General features: G+C 45.5%; 1 protein-coding gene and 1 long non-coding RNA gene across 5 annotated transcripts in view; one reads left to right on the forward strand and one right to left on the reverse strand.

Annotated features, from left to right (window-relative positions):
- The window catches only part of FER1L6 (fer-1 like family member 6), a 174220-nt gene that overhangs the window by 35450 nt on the left and 113312 nt on the right, over positions 1-25458 (reverse strand). Inside the window, exons 23-31 of the mRNA XM_061438664.1 lie at positions 16110-16220; positions 15683-15844; positions 14190-14370; positions 12546-12772; positions 9587-9709; positions 6538-6577; positions 4878-4990; positions 3730-3861; positions 2682-2807 (exon numbers count right to left, since the gene is read on the reverse strand). Of these exons, the coding sequence (XP_061294648.1) occupies positions 2682-2807; positions 3730-3861; positions 4878-4990; positions 6538-6577; positions 9587-9709; positions 12546-12772; positions 14190-14370; positions 15683-15844; positions 16110-16220 (1215 nt within the window). The remainder of the gene's footprint in view (positions 1-2681; positions 2808-3729; positions 3862-4877; positions 4991-6537; positions 6578-9586; positions 9710-12545; positions 12773-14189; positions 14371-15682; positions 15845-16109; positions 16221-25458) is intronic.
- On the forward strand, positions 7116-25083 carry LOC133260377 (uncharacterized). Of its 4 annotated transcripts, XR_009740795.1 has the most exons (7): positions 7116-7203; positions 15732-15859; positions 17516-17667; positions 19851-20026; positions 20651-20759; positions 21216-21386; positions 21782-25083. It is a non-coding gene; the product is annotated as an uncharacterized LOC133260377 (long non-coding RNA). The 4 variants fall into 4 exon arrangements; XR_009740794.1 differs by lacking the exon at positions 20651-20759 and having other exon boundaries at positions 17516-20026; positions 21782-25079; XR_009740796.1 differs by lacking the exon at positions 21782-25083 and having other exon boundaries at positions 17516-20026; positions 21216-21774.

Genomic DNA, 25458 nt, shown 5'->3' on the forward strand with positions numbered 1-25458 from the left:
TTCCTTGAAGGCAAGGACTGTTTTGGTTTTTTTTCCCATCACAACATCCTTAGTGATTAGAACATGCCTTGCACGTGGTGGTCATGGTGATGATGGCATTGCTACTAATAATGAGGGGAGCATGAGAACTGCATGCTGGAAAGGGGACATTTCATTCTACCTTAGCATTAAAGAATAATTCATCTTTGTTTTATGTTTCATTTCAGTTTCTTAAAAATATTTTATGCAATGTAATCAAAAAGTTAATACCCAATAATATGGCTATAAATCAACTTCAAGGTCAAAATACAAATACATGAACCATGAAAGTCGAGCACACGGTCACTTTGATCAAGCAGCAAATTTGGCCCCAAGCTTCCTGGCAATTGGGCTAAGAAGTTTCACAATGAAAGATCAGTGCCCTCACTGTCAGCAAGGAAGCCTAGGGCAGATAATAGTTTTCTTGGGAATATACTGGAAATGAAATGTCTGCCTGCAGCAGAGCAGAGGCATAGCTGGGTGGGAGCGGGAGGCTTGAGCAGCGGCGGCTACCCTGTTCTGCCTTGGCTCTTTTCACTGGCTGGCTTGCCTGGGAGCTGCCTGCTTCAGTGCTGCTTGGTTCTCTGCTCAGCTAGCAGCCAACCACAGAGAGCAAACAGAGCTACACACAGTGGTCCTGGCAGCTTGGGAATATTTTCGCTGAGTGAAAAGCCAGCAAATGTCCGTGTTACCAAGCAAACTCTATTGTTCTTTAGTCGCTAAGTCACATCCAACTCTAAGTCACATCCATGGACTGCAACCCACCAGGCTCCTCTGTCCGTGTGATTTCCCAGGCAAGAATACTGGAGTAGGTTGCCATTTCCTTCTCCAGGGGATTTTCCCAACCCATGGATTGAACCCGCGTCATCTGCATTGCAGGTAGATCCTTTACGTGTTGAGCTGTTAGGGAAGCCCAACCAAACTTTATACCCCTTATTAAGAACTGCGTTATGTTTTCTCAAAATTCCTGTGTCAAAGCTGTCACCCCCGATGTGGTTGTATTTGGAGACAGGGTTTTTAGGGAGCTAATTAAGGTTAAATGAGGTCCCAAGCCAGGCTTCAGCAATATGTGAACCGTGAACTTCCAGATATTCAAGCTGGTTTTAAAAAAGGCAGAGGAACCAAAGATCAAATTGCCAACATCCGCTGGATCATCAAAAAAGCAAGAGAGTTCCAGAAAAACATCTATTTCTGCTTTATTGACTATGCCAAAGCCTTTGACTGTGTGGATCACAAGAAACTGTGGAAAATTCTGAAAGAGATGGCAATACCAGACCACCTGACCTGCCTCTTGAGAAACTGGTATGCAGGTCAGGAAGCAACAGTTAGAGCTGGACATGGAACAACAGACTGGTTCCAAATAGGAACAGGAGTACGTCAAGGCTGTATATTGTCGCCCTGCTTATTTAACTTATATGCAGAGTACATCATGAGAAACACTGGACTGGAAGAAGAACAAGCTGGAATCAAGATTGCTGGGAGAAATATCAATAACCTCAGATATGCAGATGACACCACCCTAATGGCAGAAAGTGAAGAGGAACTAAAAAGCCTCTTGATGAAAGTGAAAGAGGAGAGTGAAAAAGTTGGCTTAGAGCTCAACATTCAGAAAACGAAGATCATGGCATCTGGTCCCATCACTTCATGGCAAATAGATGGGGAAACAGTGGAAACAGTGTCAGACTTTATTTTTGGGGGCTCCAAAATCACTGCAGATGGTGATTGCAGCCATGAAATTAAAAGACGCTTACTCCTTGGAAGGAAAGTTATGACCAACCTAGACAGCATAATAAAAAGCAGAGACATTACTTTGCCAACAAAGGTCCATCTAGTCAAGGCTATGGTTTTTCCCGTGGTCATGTATGGATGTGAGAGTTGGACTGTGAAGAAAGCTGAGCGCCGAAGAATTGATGCTTTTGAACTGTGGTGTTGGAGAAGACTCTTGAGAGTCCCTTGGACTGCAAGGAGATCCAACCAGTCCATTCTGAAGGAGATCAGCCCTGGGATTTCTTTGGAGGGAATTATGCTAAAGCTGAAACTCCAGTACTTTGGCCATCTCATGAGAAGAGTTGACTCATTGGAAAAGACTCTGATGCTGGAAGGGATTGGGGGCAGGAGGAGAAGGGGACGACAGAGGATGAGATGGCTGGATGGCATCACTGAGTCGATGGATGTGAGTCTGAGTGAACTCTGGGAGTTGGTGATGGACAGGGAGGCCTGGTGTGTTGCAGTTCATGGGGTCACAAAGAGTCAGACACAACTGAGCGACTGAACTGAACTGAACTGAACTAAGGGTGATGTCCTAAACTGATAGAACCAGTGACCTTACAAGAAGAGGAAGACAACATATCTCCTCTCTCTGTCTCTCTCCTTCTGTGTGTGTGTGTGTGTCTCTTTCTCCCTCACAAACACATACACACACACATACACACACACACACACACAAAGGAAAGGCTTGTGAGGACACAGCCAGAGGGTAGCCATCTACAAGCCAGGAAGATGCATCTCACCAGAAACCAGCTCTGGTGGCACCTTGATCATGGACCTCCAGCTTCCAGAACTGGAGAAAAGGAACGCTGTTTATGTCACCCAGTCTACAATACTTTGTTGTGGCAGCTCTTGGTGATTCCGACAACCCCTCAGGGTAAACGAGGATGGCTCACCGCAACAATGTACACCCTGATCAGGACTTTGATGGGGTGGTTTGGTGGAATCCCTTGCTGGATTCTCAGCTGCCCACTGTCCTCGATGCTGGAATCCTCCAGGCTTTTGTAGATGCAGAAGGAGCCCTGGAACCACAAAGCACCACCCGTTGAAACAAGATGATGATATGCTCCACTGAAAACCGTATAGGGCATAGCTCTGGGAAGCAACCACAGCTTGGGACCCAACAGGACCTGAGGCAGCCCTACCCTTGCCCCTGGGTGTCCTTGAGCAGTTCATATAATCTGCCTGCAATCTGTACTTCTTCACGGTACCTCAGTGAATCAGTGTTGGTACAGCAACACCCTCCTCAGTGGGCTGTTACATGAGAAACATGAATAGGAGCATCAGATGGGATCCCGAGTGCCTTGTACATGTGAGGTGCTGAGCTAGCATCTTCTCCCATTATCTCATTCCATTCTGACTGCAGTATTTCTATTTTTAGATGCTGCAATCAAGGCTCAGGAAGGTCAAGTACTGCTCAAGATCATGAAGCTGGTTGGTATCACAATGAGGATTTAAAATTCAGATTGGCAAGCTGCAATGCCCATGTGATTTCCAACACGTCTCTTTCATATAAAGGGCCCAGGCGTACAGTAGGTTCATAGCAAGTGTCATCTATTACTTTGTGAGGCTGACACCGTAAGTCTGCCAGATGAAGGGCTTGTGTTGTTTGATCAGTTTAATCATTCAGCTGGTAGGTTTGTGTCAATCAAATGTTTGGGAGGCCAGGGGTGGGGAAAGAAGAGTAAAACTCAGTGATCTTTTTAGGTAATGACTCTGGTTCCTCATGTTCCACAGATTGAGCTCCAATCTACTTTACTGGCCACAAATCAAATACTTTAAAAGACGAGGGCTTGATCTTGTGGAATTCTAGAAAGGGAGGGTCTTGCATAGAGATCAAGGATTTTCCTTACCCACATTGCACACCACAGTCCCACAGAATTAAGTCATATCTGATATTTATAGACAGGAGAGCCAAATAAAAGAGTTAACTTTGGAACCTGCCTTAAACTTTCCTATGACTCGGTCTCCATCGAGGCCTTGGTCATCTTCCATAGACTTGCCTCTGAGCAGGTCAAAGGTTTTCACCCAGTCTTCAAAATTGTTGAATTCACTCTCGAGATCCCCATCATATATCTTTAGGAAGAAGGGAGGAGAGGGTGCTTAGGGGAAGGAAAGCCCAGGATTGATTTAATGAAAAAATGCCAAGATTCCCCAAAACCAGTCTTCCTATACAACTCTTGGGAAAGTATAAGAGGGAGTATTAATTTATCTTTAGCAAAATAAGAAATATGGTTGACTTGACATTCCTAGAACTAGCTACCACTTTGAAATGTATAAAACATTTCTGATAAACTTTCAAATTCTAAGAAGCATAGCTAAACCAAAGTTTTTAAAAAATGTAATATATAAGTATAAATGTGGCTAACCTTTTTATAGCTAATTGATGTCACTGATTGTCAGATACAGACTGACATACTTTGAGGATATTCAAATTAAAAACTGTTCATTAAACATTAAATTCTTAATGTATATAAAGTGATGGAATATTTGCTTTTATTATAATGCATATAGCTGTGAATTTTCCAAGTGGAAAAGTACATGTATATTTTAGAAATGGAAAACTGAGTTTTTGGTTTAGTAATATAATTAGATCACTTCTTCAAATTTCCCATCAAAATAACTTAGCTAAATTCAGTATCTAGGGACATAATTTTCATACTCCCAATTTTCGTATCTGTCAATTTGCCTCTAGCTAACAACCTCTGGCTAATATTAGGATTGGTCTATGGAGCTGACTTTAGTAAGAGCTAAAACTCTTGCTATTTCGAGTCTGTGCACATCTGCATGATGATGTCAAGCCCCAAGAAGTGATCCCAGGGGAACTCACACACTAAATTACGTTGCTGCATCCAGGCTAGCCAATAGAAAGTATGCCCCTTCTCAATATGGGCATGCAGAAAATGGAAAAAGAACAAGCTCTACTGTCTTGGCTTGCATTCTTGTCAGTTTGTTGCTTTGAATCAGTGATGATAACAAAGACAAAGCAAGTTAGTTCAGACAAAGGCATTCTGAAGTTGACTGAAGGACTAAAAGAACCCCCTTCTGAGTTTCCCGCCCTAACCATGGCCAAGATGGCTGTGTCCACACACCTGCAAGACGGCCAGGTTGGGAATTTCATCTTCTTTGGGTTTCTTCTTCAGTATTTTGTCTTTCTTCTTCTTCGGGCTGTCTATATTTACCACTACCTCATCTGGTTTTGCCTCTGTGGATATTTAGTGGAAATGATTAGACTTCTTACGGCTGTTTAGATGAGAAGAGACAAGGTCAAGCTCCCTCTTTTCCTTTGCTCTGGCATGTGTCATGACCCTTCTTTTAAAAAAGGAATAGAGAGACTCCCTTGGTGGCCCAGTGGTTAAACAGGGGGCACAGGTTCCATCCCTGGTTGGAGAACTAAGATTTCCCCATGTTCTATGGCACAGCAAAAAAAGAAGAAATTATAACATTTTATAGTAGGATTTCTGCCCTGAGTCCTACAGACCATGCACTGCAGGAGCAGAGGAGATTCCACTCAAGGAGCAGGGCAATGTCAGCAGATGCCTGGGGCTAGCAACGTGCAGGCCTTCCTGCGATATGTGAGAACTCTTTATACTAGGCACAGAGACAGTGAGTAATTTGCCCAGTCACCCAGCTAGTAAAGAACAGACCCAGGATAAAGTGACACTAAAGCTTGAGATCCATTCCCCCTCAGATCTCTTTAGGATCTTGAGAACTGTCTAGTTCAACAACCTCAGTCTTGGGACTTCTCTGGTGGTCCAGTGTCTAAGACTGCTCTCCAGTGCGGGCGGCTTGGGTTTGATCCCTGGTTGGGGAACTAGATCCTGTACGCTACAACTTAAAAAAATAGCCCACATGCCAGAACGAAGCCCAAAGATCCTGCATGCTGCAACTAAGACCTGGTGCAGCCTAATAAATAAATAAAGATCATAAATATTAAAAAAATATCTTCAAACTCAAATAGGTTAATAGTCTTAAACAAAGTCACAAATGTACTTTGAGAGATTATTTGGTAATTTTTTAGGAGCAGGTTCTGGAGAAAAACCACCTGAGACAGACTTCTAGCTCTGATATTTTCTAGCCAGATAAACTTCCGCAAGTTACACAACCTCTTTGTACTTCGGTTTTACTATCTGCAAACCAAGATACTACTGTTTATGTCCTGGGGTTGGTCTTAGAATTAAATATGCTAACAGGAGTGGCCTGAGGAACTGAACTTGACTCTGGTCTTCTTACTTTTGTGTTACCTGAAACAGCACTTGGTGTTCCCCTTGTTTTAAGCCAAGACCTACTGCTGGCTTACATCAAGTTTGAGGTCATTTCAAATCCCAGGGCTCTTTCATTTGAGCTTCTGCCAAACCGGCTCTATCCAATCCTTGTCAGCCGAGTTTTGGAACCTAAATCCAGGTCACCTGTATTAAAGTTTACCATGTTGGTTTCGGCCTGCCATCCCAGTTTGTTCCTATTTTTACTCTGCTGTTTCTACATTAATACTTTAGGGTAGAGATTTGAGTCAGTGGGTTGACTTCAGTACTGAACTGAGCTCAGGAGACCTGGGCTCCTGGGATCTGGTTCCTGTCCAGCTCAAATCAGCTACACAATCTCTTTAAGGTGCTCTCATCTTCCTAGGATTATTTCCTCACTTGGGAAATGAGGGCGTTGGGTTCCAAGGTTGCTCTCGTGGCTCCTGTTATATCATTTTCTCACTCAAATGGCTTTATGCTGCATTTACAAGTCCCCAGAACAGCCACTTACCTGTGTTGCCTTTTTGTTCCTTGGAATTGCTCTCCTTTTCCTTTGAGAAAAGAGGGAAACAGGATGATGACACTCTCACATCTCATTTATTAACCCAGATTGCTAACAGTTCTCATTGAATTACCTCAGCCCTCAGCATTTTAAAAGAATATGCAAACAGTCCTTGCTGCTGCTGCTAAGTCGCTTCAGTCGTGTCCGACTCTGTGCGACCCCAGAGACAGCAGCCCACCAGGCTCCCTCGTCCCTGGGATTCTCCAGGCAAGAACACTGGAGTGGGTTACCATTTCCTTCTCCAATGCATGAAAGTGAAAAGTGAAAGTGAAGTCTCTCAGTCGTGTCCGACTCTTAGCGACCCCATGGACTGCAGCCTACCAGGCTCCTCTGTCCATGGGATTTCCCAGGCAAGAGTACTGGAGTGGGGTGCTATTGCCTTCTCTGAAACAGTCCTTGGTAGCTCCCAAAGGAAGCCTTGCTGTAAAGGCCTAGGACTTAAGTGTAGGGATATGCCCTGCCTTAGAGAAGAGGTGCCCACACATCCAGGACCAGGGCCACCAAGCTTGTCGACGTCCTTGTCCTCTAGGTGCAGTCTCCTCTCAGCCGCTGGAAAAGCAACCCCTCTCCCTGCTGTTCCTCCACATCCCTGGAGCATCATCCCGATTTGCATCTGTGAGTATCCCCGCTGACTTTTTGGGCTGCTGGGTTTGTGCTGGAATTGTGGAGCTTAACAGAGAAAGAGGAAAGGGCTGCACACTCACCCAAAGTGCTAGTGCCCACTCCAGCAGAGGGGGGAGCTTAGAGACAGGGACTAACACTTGGTTGTTTATTTATTTAACTGTATATCAATATTCATGGATAGTCCTAGATGGAGAAACTATGGTCCATGTGTCTTTTTGAGTTAAGTTGTTCTTAAGGTATATGTCCCATAGTGGGACTTCTATGCAGTTTGCAGTTCTGGACCCTGATCATAAGGTAGTTGTATGCTTAGTTTTTTTAAGGACCCTCCATACCATTGCAACACCATTTACAATAGCCAGGACATGGCTAACTGTCCATCGACAGATGAATGGAGAGAGAAGACATGGTACATATATACAACGGGATATTAGTCATAAAAAGGAATGAAATTGAGTCAGTTGAAGTGATGTAGATGAACCTAGAATCTGTCATACAGAGTGAAGTAAGTCAGAAAGAGAAAAAAAAAATCATATATTAATGTATATATATGGGCTTCCCTGGTGGCTCAGATGGTAAAGAATCCACCTGCAATGCAGGAGATATGGGTTCCACCACTGGATTAGGAAGATCTCCTGGAGAAGGGAATAACTACCGACTCCAGTGTTCTGGCCTAGGGATTTCCATGGGCTGTATAATCCAAGGGGTTGCAAAGAGTTAAACACGACATAGTCCAAGGGGTTGCAAAGAGTTAAACACGACTACATATATATATATATATGAGTCTTCCCTGGTGGCTCAGATGGTAAAGTGTCTGCCTGCAATGCGGGAGACCCGGGTTTGATCCCTGGGTTGGGAAGATCTCCTGGAGAAGCAAACAGCAACCCACTCCAGTACTCTTGCCTGGAGAATCCCATGGATGGAGGAGCCTGGTAGGCTACAGTCCATGGGGTCGAAAAGAGTCGGACATGACTGGGGGACTTCACTTCACTTCACTTCACTTCACTTCATATATATATATATAAGACTTCTCTGCAGGCTCAGCGGTAAAGAGCCCGCCTGCCAATGCCGGACATGCAGCTTTGGTCCCTGGGTCAGGAAGATCCCCTGAAGAAGGAAATGGCAACCCACTCTAGTATTCTTGCCTGGGAAAGCCCGTGGACAGAGGTGTCTGGTGGGCTACAGTCCATAAGGTCGCAAGAGTCGGACATAACTTAGTGACAAAACAACATCAACCCATACAAATGGAATCTAGAAAAATGGTACTGATGAACCTATTTGCAGGGCAGGGATACAGGCTCAGACATAGAAAATGGACTTGTAGACACAGTGCAGGAAGTTGTGGGGGGACAAACTGAGAGAGTAGCATTAACATATGTACACTAGCAGGAAGCTGCTGCGTTACACAGGGAGCTCAGCTGGCTGCTTTGTGATAACCTACACACAAAGGGGGAGGGTGGGAGGGAGGTTCAGGAGGGAGGGAATATATGTATACATATAGCTGATTAAGCAAGTTTGAGCAAGCTCCAGGAGATGGTGAAGGACAGGGAAGCCTGGTGTGCTGCAGTCCATGGGGCTGCAAAGAGCTGGATGTGACTGAGCGACTGAATGACAACAACATAGCTGATTGACGTTGTTGTATAGCAGAAACTAATACGAAGTTTAAAGCAATTATACTCTAATAAAAAAAAGTGGGAAAAAAAGAAATACAGTCTTTCCAAATAAAGAACAGAAGAGTTCCTATTCAATAGAATATGATAATAACATCAGAATTTCCTTTCCATTTTAACTCAAGGATGAGAAGTCTTACCAAACTCAGCCATTGAGCTTTTCCCTAAATCTCCAGACCCACTCCCCACTGGTTCTCTGACTTTATAACTCAATTCCTTTCTTGTTCCAGGAGCATGAGGCTCTGCTGATTATTGCCATTTGCTAAGGCCAAGACCCCAGCCTTTACTTGATAGTTTCCCCTTTGAACTTAGAGTTCAGCTGGAGAACACTTGAACTTGGGTGTCTCCAGGTGAACCTGAAGCCCCCTTCACTGATGCCCACCTGTCTAGAGACCCCATTTCTCCTGGCTGGACCTCCCTGAGGTGGGCAGATTCTCTGGATGCCGAGATAGACATCACATCCTGCCAGCATTTACAGCAGAGCCTGTGTCCGAGGGCCAGCTCCAGCCAGACAGTAAGGAGTTTGCAGTTCTGGACCCTGGTCCTTCCAGGCTTGTAGCCTTCAGCAGTTAATGGAACCACACCCAGGTAGAGCCTACCTAGAGTGGAACCATAAAGAGGGACTAATGCAGCATTTTAGAGGGGGTGGTAAAGGGTGTTGTGTGTTTATCAAGGCACGTGACTGTCACAGCCAAGAAAGAACCTACCTTCTGTGCTTTCTTCAGGGAGGCATAATATTTTGACCACCAGTCAATGACGTTTTCAGCCGATTCATCAGCTATGGTCCTCTTTCTCCTTTTAGTAGACCTCCGGGAAGGTTTCCTGGAGTCCTGTCAAGGAATGAGGGATGGATTATTAGTTTGGCGGCAAGAATCTGCGTGCTGGTGGCTGAGCAGTTTACTAAGGATACATGGGTACCCTCAGGAGATGGGTGGAGGCGTTGGCAGGTTTTGTTATTACAGCTCCCCATTCTCCTTAAAAATTAAAGTTCAATAATGTGTCATCCATTCATTTGGCATTTATTGAGTAGTTATGAGATATATATCGTGGTTGATATGGGAATCTAAGGGTTAGACACAATCCCCACCTTTGAGAAGTTTTGACTTGAGTGGAAGAGACAAGCAATCTATATGATACAACGTGGTAGAGTAGAAAGTGAATGAACTTCTAAACACAATATAAACAAAAATAGAAATTTTGTGATTCTCGGTCTCCTCAGCTAGGAACAATGATACCTGCTTGCCGGGGTCCAGCCCCGGCTGATCCAGGGAGTTCGAAGAGGGCACGGCGTCGGCAAGGATCAGGATACAATAGCTTCAATTAGATATTAATTAGAGGTATAAAGAGTAATGGAATGAGGATAGCTCAGTAGGAAAATTCAGTGGAGAAAAGAGGCTGAGTAGCTTGGTTTACGCGGGAGACCAATAAAACTTCAAGACAAGAAGTTTGCACCACTTATGTAGGCTGCAGGCATCCTTCTGTTCTCCCGAAGGAGAGGAGACACTGAGGCCTCCCCAGTCGGATCTTAGAAGCCCAGGCATAATTAGTAAGCATGGCGGGTTCCGTGGTCCAGATGGAGACTCAGCCAGAATTTGAGAGGGAGAGAGGCATGGAGAGACCAGTCTTTCGAGGAACTGATCCCAATTCTTTATTTTCCGTGGTCTACTTTTATACACTGAGATGTTATGCAAAAGTCATGCGGGGTCAGCAGTCCTGACTTTTATCAAAGTCAGGTGCTTCATACAAATGTATACAGAAGTCTTAGGGGTGTTACACCATCTTCTGGCCAGGGGGCCTGCTGACAATTTATGACCCTCTCCTTGTGACAGCGGTCAGTCAACCAGGACACTTATTTCTCCAGGGGTGATTATTCTTAAAACAGACGCCACCCAAATAAAGTTACATTCCTATAGGGTGAGGGTGTAGTGGGTTTTAGTTAAGGGAAGAATTTACTTAGCCTAAGGTCTAACATGATTAATATCAAAGGTTAATACTTATTTCTTCTTTATGTTAATTAATGTGTGTAAGGGCAGGGGATGTGGAGACTTAGCAACAAACATTGGCTCAACAAACGAAAAACCCTTCACCAATACAATTTCTAATCAGCCCACTATACTTATTCTAATAGTTTTCTAACTTTTCTAAGGAACCTGTTTTTAGAAGGTTTAAAGCATCTCATGCCTCTCACGGTTGGGAGGCTGTGAGCAATCACATGTGGCCGGACAAGCCTGTCAGGCAGGCTAGAGAACCTTCAGAGGAGTTTGTAGGATAAAACACTCTTGTCACGCCCAGGAATTATTATTAACTGGAGCTCTAAGTTAACTCATTCTCCAAAAGAGGTGGTGGGGGACAGCCCCCTGTAAAGTCAGAGGTGTAGGTGAGAGCACAAAGTAGCAAAGTAGGCAGGCTCTGGTTATGGGGATAGATGCTCGAGGATTTCCAGAGGGACTCCTGAGGCTCGATCCTGCCTTTGCGTATGTCAAGCCTCCTTCCTCATGACCTTTGCCACGGGCGGAGTGCCTCACGCCAGCCCCCAACACCTGCTCACTTCACTGTCATGAGGATTAAGTGGCATAATGTAGAAAATCCCCCTTTAGCATCATATCTGATTGGAACTGGTGCAAATAAATGAGACTGACAACACAAGTGACTGGGAGATGGGGAGGCAGTGTGATGGATATACGGCAGAAAGCAGGCATTTAGGGAGAAGACAGTTAGCTGTGTCCTGACAGATTTATCATGACCTTGTATGCATCATTTGTTTGTTCTCATCTCCTGGCTACCTACGATGTGGCAAGCATTCTATCTGGTACAGCGGATCCAAAGATATATATATTTTTTAATTTATTTATTTTTCATTGAAAGATAATTGCTTTAAAGAATTTTGTTGTTTTCTGTCAAACCTCAACATGATAGAGATCTTTTTTTAAATCATCTTTGAACTGGTGAAACCCACAGTTTTATGGTGGCAAAAACACTTCAACTGAGATTTGTAACACCAAGCGGCAGGTACATTGCTGGTGGGACAGAGAGAAACCTGTGGGTTGTCAGAGAGTCACACTGAGCCCGGATGAGATGGGAAGAGCCCGAGAAAATATCGATTCATCTATCTCACTCTGCTTCTTATTTCAGCTTTTACCATTTGCTGGGCAGGCCCTCTCTTAGGACTTTCTCAAAACTGCTTTCTTCTTTGAGTCAATTGGTAGGTACACAAGGATTTTGCATTCAAAATTATGACTTAAAAGATTACTCCTGCCCCCGTTTTATGATCTTGTATACTTATCCATCTCCCCTTACAGAATCTCAGCCAAATCTTTTTGGTCCCACAAGATGTTATACAAAGTAGGTTGTAGGTTCAAAATATTTGTGGAATAAGCCTAGATGAGGAAATCATTTTTCCAAGCCAATGAGTAGAGAAGTATTTCTGTTCCATTAAATATGATGTCACATTTGACTAACACTTTAATTCCATTTACACTGACATCTGATTCTACGGCAATGCTGTGAAGTGGGTATCAGTGTCCCCATTTTACAGATGAAGAAACTAGTGCTCAGAAATGTGAAGTTTCTTGCTGTGCTCACACAACTAATGGGAGGATTAGTATCAGAACCTTGTTGGCAAACTCTAATGTGCCTTGTAAATATGAAGATGGATGACATTCTAACCTTAGCTTTTCCATCTTTTGGTGGCTCCTGGGCTGCAGGTTTGTGTTCTGGCTCCAGCATCGGGGACGAGTCAGGGATGTCAATCAGGTTGGCTGCCTGAACCTGGGCTGAGTCAGGTACCACTGTGGGAGGAGGCTCAATATCCACAAAGACATGATCTTTTGGTTCCTCCTGAATGGAGCTGAGGGTCTCAGAGGGCTCAGTGGCAACCGATGAATCTGAAATATCTGAAATGAAAGGACATTGGATCAGGCAACTGGGCTACAATCAATACAGGGCGATCATTTCAAGGACCCAGTACTGGAGATCAGACAGATCAGAATTCAAATATGACAAGTTCCTAACAACGCTGAGCCTCACTTTCCTTATAAAAGGACAGTAAAAATATCCATGTCTTTGGGAAATAAATGAGATCATGATGTAAGGTGTCTGGGGCATAACTGGTCATCAACAAATGATTGTACTTATTGATCCCTCAGAGTAATTTTAAATAACTGTGGTTGTAGGAGTCATGTTTATCAAGATTTAGTGAACAGATCCTCTGTGTTGATTGCCCTCCCTCACTGTGTTTACCAGGGGAAACCTTAGAAACTCCAGAGGTCTGTGAACTCCCAAAGTGTTGGCAGAACTCCGGCCACATGAGTCCATGTGCATAACAGGGAGCCTGAAACAGACTGCTGTGTACTTGAATAGGTTGGCACAGACTAGTGTAGACTGATGTAAACCAGTACTGCTCTCTGCAGCACACTCTGGAAGTACTTAATAAAATTACATGTATTCATCTCCTGGGAGCCAGTAATCTCACCACTACACAGGATTCTCCCTCAGTGAACACACACAGGATGTTCATCACAACAATGCAGAAGTGGGGAGCTGGAGGCACCCCAGTGGTCCAGTATGAGGGGATAATGAAACCAATGTAGGGTAGATGCACCAGATCGGGGGAACGAGTGAAGGTAACCATAGCAACATGGACAGATCTTAAAACATAGCTTTGAGTGAGGAAAGTGGAAAACCAAGTGAATATTATAGTATCATATATGTTAATCAAATAGATTTAGATTTTACAAGCATCAGCAGTGGGAGGCACGCGGTGGGGAAACTAGGACTAAAGCATGGAGAGGCCGGTGAATATAATGAGACCGCAGTCTTGCAGAGACAAGTGATGACTGTGCAGCAAGAGCCACGTCACCCAATGAACTCGACCCTGCACCTGGATCCCAAGCAGAGAAATTCCAGTAACATCAAGCAAGGAGAATGTCAGGGGGTAGGGGCAGGAGGGGAGGAGGGCATGGCAATGCACTCTAGTCTTCCTGCCTGGAAAACCCCATGGACAGAGGAGCCTGGTGGGCTACAGTCCATGGGGTTGCAAAGAGTTGGACACTACTGAAGCGACTTAGCATTCACACAAGCAGGGGCAGAATGGAGGTCCAGTCACAAAGAACCCTTCTTAGAAGAGTTGACCCTGATGTCAGGCTTCAGGTCAGAACCTGGCAGCTAAGAAGCAAAGGGGACCGCAGGAGCAAATTCTTCAGAAAGATCCATTTGACCTTGGGGCATTTGTTTTGTGCTGGGGTCCCGAGTGGACACCTGCAGGTACCACAACTTCGTAGCCCACAGCTCCAAGATCTAGAATCTTCCTACCTTTCCCAACTTGGGCTCCGCCCACCTGTGAGGTGAGGCTGAGGGGCTCCCTGGATTTACACAAAAACTGTTTCAAGCAGTTGATGGTGTAAGTGCCCACCAGGGTGCTCCTCCCGAAGGCTCTCCAGTCCACCACACATATGCTCAGGGGTGGGTGCAGAAGCTCGTTCTCAGGCAGTTCCTGCAGGGAGAGATGAGGATGGAGTGGGGTATGACCTGAGCTGACCTGTCTACGAGCAGGACCGAAGCCAACCAGGCATCCATCCTTCCTCTGAGCCTGCCTTGCCCTATCCCTCTGGGTCACGCCTGCAGCTGGCCAGAGTCTGGAGCACTGTCTTCTCAAGTCAGGGAGTCATCATGCAACATATGAGGGATGGCACTAACAATTCAACCCACAAATAAACTGCAAAAATCACACACTCCCCAAGTCGTCTTCAATCTTCTTATTTTGTCATTATCTATCCAAACCCTCATCTCAGAGAAACACAGATCCAGGATATAAAACAGATGAGAGTTGGGCCACTTAAGATGGAACTGAGGGCCAGCACCCCATCCATTTCTTTACCCTGGTGACCTCCCCCACCCCAAGCTCAACAAAGCCTGGTGTGGAAGCTTTGCAAACACAGTACATATTCTTTAATTCTAGTCGTGACTCAGACAGTAAAGAATCTGCCTGTAATGCGGGAGACCTGGGTTCGATCCCTGGGTCAGGAAGATCCCCAGGAGAAGGGGACAGCTACCTACTCCAGTATTCTTTCCTGGAGAATTCCATGGACAGAGGAGCCTGGGGGGTTACAGTCCATGGGGTTGCAAAGAGTTATATATGACTGAGAGACTAACACTTTGCTGATAGAAAATCTGTGTCTGTTGGAGCTGACTGGGCTGGACAAAGCAAACTTTTATTTCATAGTTAGTTCCAAATCAGAGCATAAAACAGTACTGAAATAAAGAAAAAGCACAGGTATCAAACATCACTTTAGAAGCATAAGTTCAAATGCAAACTGCTGAGATGCTATGTACAAATAATTTTTAAAACATCTGACCATTAGGTTTTTGACAGTATCTTCCAGGCCAGTGGTTCTCAAACATCAGTGTGTATCAGAGTCTCCTACACAGCTTGTTAAACCAGAGGTGTCTGGGCCCCAGCTCACCCCTAACAGACTGATTCAGTAGTCCTGGGGCAGGACCTGAGAATCTGCATTTATAATAAGTTCCTGGGTGATGGTGATGAATTGGGGGCCACACTTCAGGAACCACTGTCAACCTGCTTTGATTTACTAAATGATCTTCACCTGGAAGCTTCAAAAACAAAACAAAAGTCTGTCTCATTCTGACATTCTGGCTCTTCACTGAATTAGACTGCTCTTTCTTGTGAGTAGTGGACACCTGAAACTCTAAAACATCCCCCCAAATTCATGAAGGAGTGAGTTACATCTTAGGGAATGAAGGGAATGAGCATGTAGGGCCTGAGGGTAGGAGGGGGGGACCCGCACCACTTCAAAAGCATCTGCCTGGACGTTGAAGTTTGGGTTGTTCTTGTAGCTCTGGATCACACAGGACTTGACGCCCCGTCCCGCACACTCGATGAGGACCTGGGGACGATCCACCGAGAGGAGCTGCACCTTCTTCATTTCTCGGACACCCCAGAAGAGAACCTGAAGAGAGAACAGGTAGGGCTATCGCTCAAAGGCCCTGGGGAGGAGGCAGCAGGTGTGGCTCAGGGGTGGGAACATCAGGTGCCCCAGCCTGGGAACTACGGTATGTTCTTCCAGGAAGGTATGGTGCGCTCCTCGAGGGCTACCTCTGAGCAACTGTGTCTCCCCCAGGACCCCACCAGTCCCCTCACACAACCCAGCTGCGATCGCAATGCACCAGTGCCCTTAGTCCGAAAGAACAGCCCAATCCTTCCCGGCCCCCTACCTCCACGCGGTATTTACTCAGCACTGGCCGGATGCTGGCAGGAACAGGGTAGATCTGGGTGACATCAGGTGGGTCGAAGGGAGGGAGCCCTTGCAGCCCAGACGCAGGGACCTACCACACAGATTGAAGCTGGTTAGAAATCAGAAGAGGCAAGGAAAATGAAGGCTGCCACACAATCTCACCTCATGGGAAAGACTGCCACTGTTTTAACCCAGGAATGTTTCCAGCTTAAAATGTAAATCAAGACGATGCATTTTTATCACAGTCTCTTAATCAACAAACACATTCATTCATGAGGGTAATCCAACATTAGTGAGCGCTTACAATGTGTCAGGAGTTAATAGGTTCATAAGCTTTCAGTGAGCTCACAGTAGAGAGGGGAGGGAAAAAAGACAAGTAGATGGAGCTTCACAACCTCATCAAATGGCATGGCAACTCCAGCTGTGGAATGGCAGAGGGACTCTGATAGGATTCCAACCTCTGAGACTTCACTATTCCCCTAGTATGCGCTACAGGAGATTCAGTCAACCACACAGACACTACATCGTAATCAGTGAAACAGAAAATGAAGTCTTTTGAAGGCAGACCTCTGGGATGAAAGGTGTCATTTCCTGTGCCTTTGGAGTGAATGACACTGCAGGAAGGCAATCACCGTGCTTTACTGAACTCTCACACAAAGGAATTAGAAAGTCTCCTATGGAAAGGGCCTTCTCCCTGGGTGAACCACCGTGCATTACCTTCAAGACCCAGCTCAGCACGCACATCTTTTACGAAGCCGCTGCTGCCACGGGGACTTCCCAGGTGGCATTAGTGGTAAAGAACCTGCCTGCCAACGCAGGGGACCTAAGAGACGTGGGTTTGATCCCTGGGTCAGGGAGATCCCCTGGAGTAGGAAATGGCAACCCACTCCAGTATCCTTGCCTGGAGAATCCGATGGACAGAGGAGCCTGGTGGGCTACAGTCCATGGGGTCACCAAGAATCGGACACGACTGAAGGGACTTAGCACACGGCATACACACTGAGCCATTCTACTCTTCAGTCCTTGGCACAGTGTGTCTTCTCAGCAGGCTCAGTACAGACTTCAGTGGACTGAGCCCAGAAAACCAGGCTGTGCTGTGTGGCCCTGCATGAGTCCTTTTCCTTCTCTGGGCCTCAGATGTTGGACCAGCTGACCCTCGCTTTGGAGCTGGAAGTTTTCCTCATGGGGGAGTTTGTCAGACTTGGCCAAGAGGAAGCCTTTGTTTACTGCATTTCCTTCTCAGACCCTCAAGTGATGCTCCATCTCCAATGGATTCTTGATAAATGTTTATTGGCTGACTGACACATTAGCTCCGTATGCTCGAAAAAGTCTAATTGCTCATCAAAACCTGCAAAGTACAAACATATCATCGTTTCTTTTTTGCAGACATATTCTAGCTGGCAACAGCAGATGCGGTTCAGTTAATTAGAAAGAAGCCCAGAAAAAGAAGACAGCAGGCACTGGGAATGCCAAATAGACTCAAGATAATGAAGCTGCAGAATGAGCCAGACCAGAAAAAGAAGCTTCAAAAAGATGAGGTGAACACTGCCTGGTGATGAGCTATCCAGGCTGCAAAACATCACCTCTCTGAGAAAGCTAATTGCTCCTGTGGTTCCAAAGATAAAGCCACAGAACAGCTGTGATGGTGGCATAGGATGGTGCTGCTACATGCGCTTTAAAAAGTACCACGTGTCTGCTCATCTTGGGGCTGCTGAGATGTCAGCCTGGGAAAAGCCCTAAACAAGCTCATTCCAGAAGCGCCTCAAAGATGCCCTTAAGAGTTTAAGCTGCCCTGCTGGCTCAGATAGTAAAAAAAACCGCCTGCAATGCAGGAGACACAGTTTCGATGCCTGGGTCGGGAAGATCCCCTGGAAAAGGGAATGGCAACCCACTCCAGTATTTTTGCCTGGAGAATCCCTTGGACATAGGAGCCTGGTGGGCTACAGTCCATGGGGTCACAAAGAGTCAGACATGATTGAGCAACTAAAACTTTGAAGGATCCCACGGCATGGTGGAGGTTGAGTGATTTTGCTCCCAGCTTTTTCAGAGTGAAATGGGTTGGCTGCAGGCCTATAAAACCACATAGTGTACAGTTACTCAGTAGGGTATGATATGGAATTGTTATGAAGGCAAAGTGTGAAGGATCAGGATAAGTTGGTCCAAAAGCCTGACTGCTTTAATATCCCAGGACATATCTAACCTAACAGGACCTCGAAGGAGTTCCAGCGGCAGGACAGGACAGGGGACCCAGGCACAGACTTTAAGGGGGTGCCACACTTGGAGTCGTGTAGGACTCTAGTCTCAGTTCCTGCCCATCTGAAAAATCACTGATGCTCAGAAGCCTTGTTCCTTTCTCTGTCTCCCCCAGCCCATCATCCACACCTCCATTATCCCTCATTCAGTATAATAGGTGGATACCAGTTTTGCGCTTCATCACTTAGTAGCTGTGGAATTTGAAATAGTCACACAGTGTCACTGAGTCTCAGTTCTGTTATATGTAAAGATAATGATATCTGACTCATGAATTGCTGTGAAGAATGGATGAGGCAGCATGCAAAGCACTTGGCAACACTTCTTGGCACATAGTAAGTTCCCTAGGAATAAGAGTAAACTGGAAATTGACAGACCTGTGCAACGATTAAGGCTCAACTTTCACTCATCTTAGTCTCCAATGGGACACAGGTGCTCAAGGACTGCTAGTTCCTGAAACTATCCCAGAAGCATATTTAAATCCCCTTTCAGGTCTTGACTTAAATGCCACTTCCTCAGGGAGCCTTCCCTGGATGCCTAAAGTGTTAAGTCTGCCCCCTCCCACAACACCCACACCTGCTTCATATTTCACGTGCTTTCCCTTTCTCTTCAGCATTTACCACACTGCTGCTATGTTACAATTTACATAGTGTTGTCCATTATCTTCCCTTCCCTAGAATACAAGTCCCATGAGGTCAGGGAGTTTGTTTTATCACTGATGAATTCTTAGGAATATTCTGGGACAAAATAGACACGGGATAATATTTACTTAAGTGCATGAATGAGTGGGTGAAGTAGATCTTGCCTTCAAAAAACTACAGATTAAGGGAGACAAGCCTGCAAACAATGGACTTTATCAAAGCCTGGATTAAACCGAAAAAGAGGCAAAGTGACATCACCTGGAAGAGGAGAAAACATTTGATTGAGGTGGGGGAGGGGGAAAGCTTCATGGAGGAGGCCGCTCTGGTCCTGAATGGTGGTGATGATCAGTTTCCTAAAGAGTAAGTAGAGTGCAGGGGTCGGGATGGGCAGAGTAGGGAAACATTTTGGAACAGGATGACAGTGCGGCTAGAAACAGAGGAGGATGTTTATGTGGTGAGGTCTGAGAATCCAGAATATCTGCTGTAAAGAGGCCACAGTATGTGCAGAGTGACTGTACTGACATGTGAGACTGAAAAAGCAGTCTGAAGATAAATGAATTTGGGGAGAGGTTAAATGCCAAGCTATGGACACCTGACATTCTCCTAGGGGCTGCATTTTCTTTTCATGAAATACTAAGAGTTGTCATGCAAAAAAAAAAAAAAAAATTGTACTCAAAAACATTGGGGAAATGTTGAATTTCAAAAAAGAATTTTAAAAGTTTCTTTGTAGTTGACTTCTCAGAGTCTTTACTATGGTAACGGGCATTTCAAGGCTCCAAGAGGGATATATAAAACAATGAAGAATTTCTCAAACTTTCTTTTAACCATAGATCCCCTGGAGGAGGCTATGGCAACCCACTGCAGTATTCTTGCCTGGAGAATCCCATGGATAGAGGAGCCTGGCAGGCTAGGGTCCATAGGATCACAAAGAGTCAGACATGACTTAGCAGCAGCAGCAGAGGAACTCATGTTCCAAAAATACAGTCTTCAGGAAAGTTTCTTGGAGGTGAGACGCAGACAGACACTGATCATTTCTCAAGAGGAGAGTAGTATAGAGAATTGTCTTCTGGGAGGAACTCGGAGAATTGAGTGAACAAGAAAAGAGGAGTAGGTTAGAGTAGGTTAGACCAGGAAAGAGGCAGGTGGAACAATCCTGATGAAACGAGGGTCTATGGGAACAAGGGACGATCATCTGGCTAGAACAATTGGCCTAGCCATGGATATAGACCCAGAGTGAAGAACTACATTTGAGTCTGAATTCTCAAGGCAGAGAGTGGGAGAATGGGGTGGGAGGCAGGAGTGGGCCAGGACTGGAAGGACAGGGGGCAGCTAGCTGGGTAGAGGAGGAAAATGGAGATAAGGAATTCAGTCTGGAGCATCGAAGAACCCAGGTACCAAACCCTTCTTCTGAGACAGGAGGCTGTAATGGAGAAGGAGGCTGAAGGTAAACCACTCACAGACAGAAGCTTTGAGCCACAAGTGACAATGAAGGAATTTTCCAGCTCCTGCCTGCTCGACTTGTATGAGATCCACCCGCTGAGACAGTTGTGTTGATGATCAAATTACTTTTTGGACAAGGAATCAGCTGAGAGGAAGTCCTAATGAAACCCTAATGAATTGTGTCGCTTAGGTTGCTTGCCTCTGACAAGGTTGCCTCCATCCACCCTGCTGTTAGGAAGCAGGAGGATCTTGCGTTAGTCCACCCGGCTCATCGCAGAGGGATGGAAGGAGGATCAGAGGTGGGACCATGGCATTGGGAGAAAGCCCAGCCTTCAGAGAGCCTGTCAGGATCCGCTGGTCCAGCCCTCACTGATGGATTAGGGCAGCGGTCCCGAACATTTTTGGCACAAGGGACAATTTTACCATGGGTGGGGGGGTGGTTTGGGGATGATTCAAGTGCATTACTTTCATTGTGCACTTTATTTCTAATCTAATGCCACCGCTGATCTGACAGGAGGTACTAGTCTATGGTCTGGAAGATTGGGGCCCCCTAGATTGGCAAAAGCCACTGGCCATCAATGGAAAGTAACGTGAAAAAGAAAACCAATGAAAAAAAAAAAACAATGTTATTAGAATAGGTCATGTGTAGCATTTCTTAAACTTTCTTTTCACTCTGTCTGGAGGGGCTGGTGTTCAAAAAAGTAGACTCAGAGAAATGTTCCTGTAGCTAATATCGATCTTTTTTTTTTTTTGAGGCATTGAAACTGAAGCCTGTGCTTCCTTAAAAAGGAAGGTTGCAAGTTGAAAGAGGGATTATACACAGATGGGCATGAGACTTTCTTCTAAAAGTAGCTAGAAGGATCAAAACAGGCAAAATTCCATTTGCAACAACATGGACAGACCTTGAGAGCACAATGGTAAGTGAGGTAAGTCAAAGACAAAGACAGGTACTGTACGACATCACTTATATGTGGAATCTGAAAAGTGAAAAGCCATATAAACAGAGAGTAGATTGGTAGATTGACAGGGGTGGGGAGGTGGGGAAAGTGAGCAAGGGTGGCCTAAGGGCACAAACTTGCAGTTGGAAGATGAGCAATTTCTGGGGATCTAATGCACAGCATGGTGACTACGGTTACAATACTGTGCTGTACACTTGAAAATTGCTATGAGAGTAGATCTTAAAAGTTCTCTCTCTCTCGCTATCTCTTTCACACACACACAAGTTAAATGTGTGAAGTGATGGCTGTGTTCATTAACTTTATTGTGGTAATCATTTTGTAATACATACATATATCAAATTACCATACTGTCTACCTTAAAGCTCAACATTCAGAAAACTAAGATCATGGCATCCGGTCCCATCACTTCATGGCAAATAGATGGGGAAACAGTGGAAGAAGCACAAGCTGGAATCAAGATTGCTGGGAGAAATATCAATAACCTCAGATATGCAGATGACACCACCCTTATGGCAGAAAGTGAAGAGGAACTAAAAAGCCTCTTGATGAAAGTGAAAGTGGAGAGTGAAAAAGTTGGCTTAAAGCTCAACATTCAGAAAACGAAGATCATGGCATCCGGTCCCATCACTTCATGGGAAATAGATGGGGAAACAGTGGAAACAGTGTCAGACTTTATTTTTCTGGGCTCCAAAATCACTGCAGATGGTGACTGCAGCCATGAAATTAAAAGACGCTTACTCCTTGGAAGGAAAGTTATGACCAACCTAGATAGCATATTCAAAAGCAGAGACATTGCCAACAAAGGTTTGTCTAGTCAAGGCTATGGTTTTTCCAGTGGTCATGTATGGATGTGAGAGTTGGACTGTGAAGAAAGCTGAGAGCCAAAGAATTGATGCTTTTGAACTGTGGTGTTGGGGAAGACCATTGAAAGTCCCTTGGACTGCAAGGAGATCCAACCAGTCTATCCTAAATGAGATCAGTCCTGGGTGTTCATTGGTAGGACTGATTTTAAAGCTGCAACTCCAGTACTTTGGCCACCTGATGCAAAGAGCTGACTCATTTGAAAAGACCCTGATGCTGGGAAAGATTGCAGGCAGGAGGAGAAGGGGACGACAGAGGATGAGATGGTTGGATGGCATCACTGACTCAATGGACATGGGTTTGGGTGGACTCCGAGAGTTGGTGATAGACAGGGAGGCCTGGCGTGCTGCAGTTCATGGGGTCACAAAGAGTTGGACATGACTGAGCGACTGAACTGAACTGAACTACCTTAAACTTACACAAAGTTATATGTCAATTATATCTTAAAAGACCTGGGTGGGCGGGGGGGAGGGGAAGCAAAACTCCACCAATATCAATTCAATATTACTTAATACTTTACCCAATTTTGACCTAAAATCACTCATGGACAGCCTAAAATCACCTGGACCCTCACTTGAGGAAAGACTGGACCAGCTGGTTTTGAAGGTCACTCTTTCAGTGCTAAGAGTTCACGTTTCTATGCAGCACACATCTATCTGCTGAGAGCTGGTTCTATTTAACTTTCACCTGATTGGGCATCCTGGAATCCTAGAACTTAAGATTTGTAAGACAAAGATTTCACCAGTTCTCTTCTCCCCTCCTAGACTACAGTCGCCACAGAACTGAAGCCGATGCCTGGGTTTCTGCTACTCTGACCCTTTAAGAGCTCATCCTGCTTCAGTTCCCCTGACAGATAGATTGTTCTTTCTCTAAGGCAGCCATTCCAGCATTAAAAAGTTCATCCTTAAATGGAGCAAAAACCAGACCACAATCAAAGTCTGATTAGCTGTACTTCAGAGCTCATCTCTCGGAGAAGGCGATGGCACCCCACTCCAGTACTCTTGCCTGGAAAATCCCATGGACAGAGGAGCCTGGTGGGCTGCCATCTACAGGGTCGCACAGAGTCAGACACGACTGAAGCGACTTAGCAGCAGCAGCAGCAGCAGAGCTCATCTCTAATAGTCTTAAGCAACTCCCAAGCTACACATGTGGGCAGTTTGGATTTGAGTACAAGTGTATCTAACTCAGTAGCTGTTCCCTTCCTCTTACACTCTCCAGTCTCTCCAGCTCTTGGGGGAATTGGTATACATGAATTCTAGGCTCCAAGCTGCCATATCAAGTAAGCCATTGCCTTTCTATCCAGCTCAGTTTCTTCACCTGAAATAGATGGGACTAGACTAGGTCCGTCTAGTCAAAGCTATGGTTTTTCCAGTGGTCATGTATGGATGTGAGAGTTGGACTATAAGGAAAGCTGAGCGCCGAAGAATTGATGCTTTTGAACTGTGGTGTTGGAGAAGACTCTTGAGAGTCCCTTGGACTGCAAGGAGATCCAACCAGTCCATCCTAAAGGAAATCAGTCCTGAATATTCATTGGAAGGACTGATGCTGAAGCTGAATGTCTAATACTCGGCCACCTGTGATATGAAGAACTGACCCTTGGAAAAGACTGATGCTGGGAAGCATTGAAGGCGGGAGGATAAGGGGATGACAGAGGATGAGATGATTGGATGGCATCACCGACTCAAGGAACATGAGTTTGAGTAAACTCTGGGAGCTGATGATGGGCAGGGGGGCCTGGTGTGCTGCAGTCCATGGGGCCGAAAAGAGTCGGACATGACTGAGTGACTGAACTGACTGAGATATCCTGCTTTAGTATTCCATGGTATAATACTACTACTAATAATAAAATAAGTAGCATTTGTTGCATGTTGATTTCATGCCAGGAACTTTAGGGAGATTAATTATCATCTCCAGTTTTGCAGGTTAAACAGAGAGAGACTAAGTGGCTAACCCAAGGTCGCACACTAGTAAGTGATGGGAACAAGATCCATACCCATGGGATCCACCTCTAACACCCTCCCTCTTACTCGCTTGCTGTGTCTTAGGATTGCTTGCTTCCTAGTTTCTGTACCAGGTGAGATTTTTCTAAAACTGGGATTTTTGGAAAACAGGCTTTCCTAGAGAGGATTGATCTGACCCAAAGGGCAGGTGCCCTCTGCCCCCAGTGAATGGGATGGTCAGGGAGAGAAACCTCTCTGATGCAGGCCCACCAGGTCATTTCTTCCCTCTGTCCCATTTGGTCCTTGATGATTCAACCAGACTCAGCTTCCCTCCTCAAGTATCCTGCCTTTGCTTTCTGAGAAGTTCTTCCTAGATGTATGTTCCTAAATTCCCCAAAGTCTTAGTAGGACAGATTAGGAACTCGAGGTCTTTGGGAAACTTTGTGATACAGTGTAAGGAGCAGAAGGTTTAAAGGTCTTAAGTTCAGCTCTCAGTTCAACCACCAACTAGCAGCCTGATGAGGGAAGTCAATCAATTACATTAATCCTCAGTTTACCATCCATAAAATGGGAATCATAATCCGTACCTCATCAGGATTGAGGGAGATTTCAGTGTGATGAGAGGGGATGTGAGGCAGCAACCACAACACGGGGCACGTGGGAGTGTCCACAAACGTTTGCTCCCTTCCCCTTTCATATCCTCTAATGGTTTGTATGGAGCATGCTATGCTATGTTATGCTAAGTCGCTTCAGTCATGTCCAACTCTGTGCGACCCCATAGACAGCAGCCCATCAGGCTCCGCTGTCCCTGGGATTCTCCAGGCAAGAATACTGGAGTGGGTTGCCATTTCCTTCTCCAATGCATGAAAGAGAAAAGTGAAAGTGAAGTTGCTCAGTCGTGTCCACTCTTAGCGACCCCATGGACTGCAGCCTACCAGGCTCCTCCGTCCATGGGATTTTCCAGGCAAGAGTACTGGAGTGGGGTGCCATTGCCTTCTCCGTGTATGGAGCATAGCGCTGCTCAAGCTTTGCTGGCCAAATCCATAAGGACCTTTCATCCTGGGACTGTGACTTGCAGTACAGGGGCTCTGGGAATAGCTGGTCACCTGAGTTCTTAAATGGTATCTCCCAGGTCCCCAGAAGGAGCCATCTCCAGACACAGGACAGCGGTGAGGGACCAGGCACAGAGTGATGGATGTGCACCTCCTGTGAGGCTGCTTCTCTGGCCGGGTAGACTA

Source organism: Bos javanicus, chromosome 14 (genome assembly GCF_032452875.1).
Source record: "Bos javanicus breed banteng chromosome 14, ARS-OSU_banteng_1.0, whole genome shotgun sequence".
NCBI lineage: Eukaryota > Metazoa > Chordata > Mammalia > Artiodactyla > Bovidae > Bos > Bos javanicus.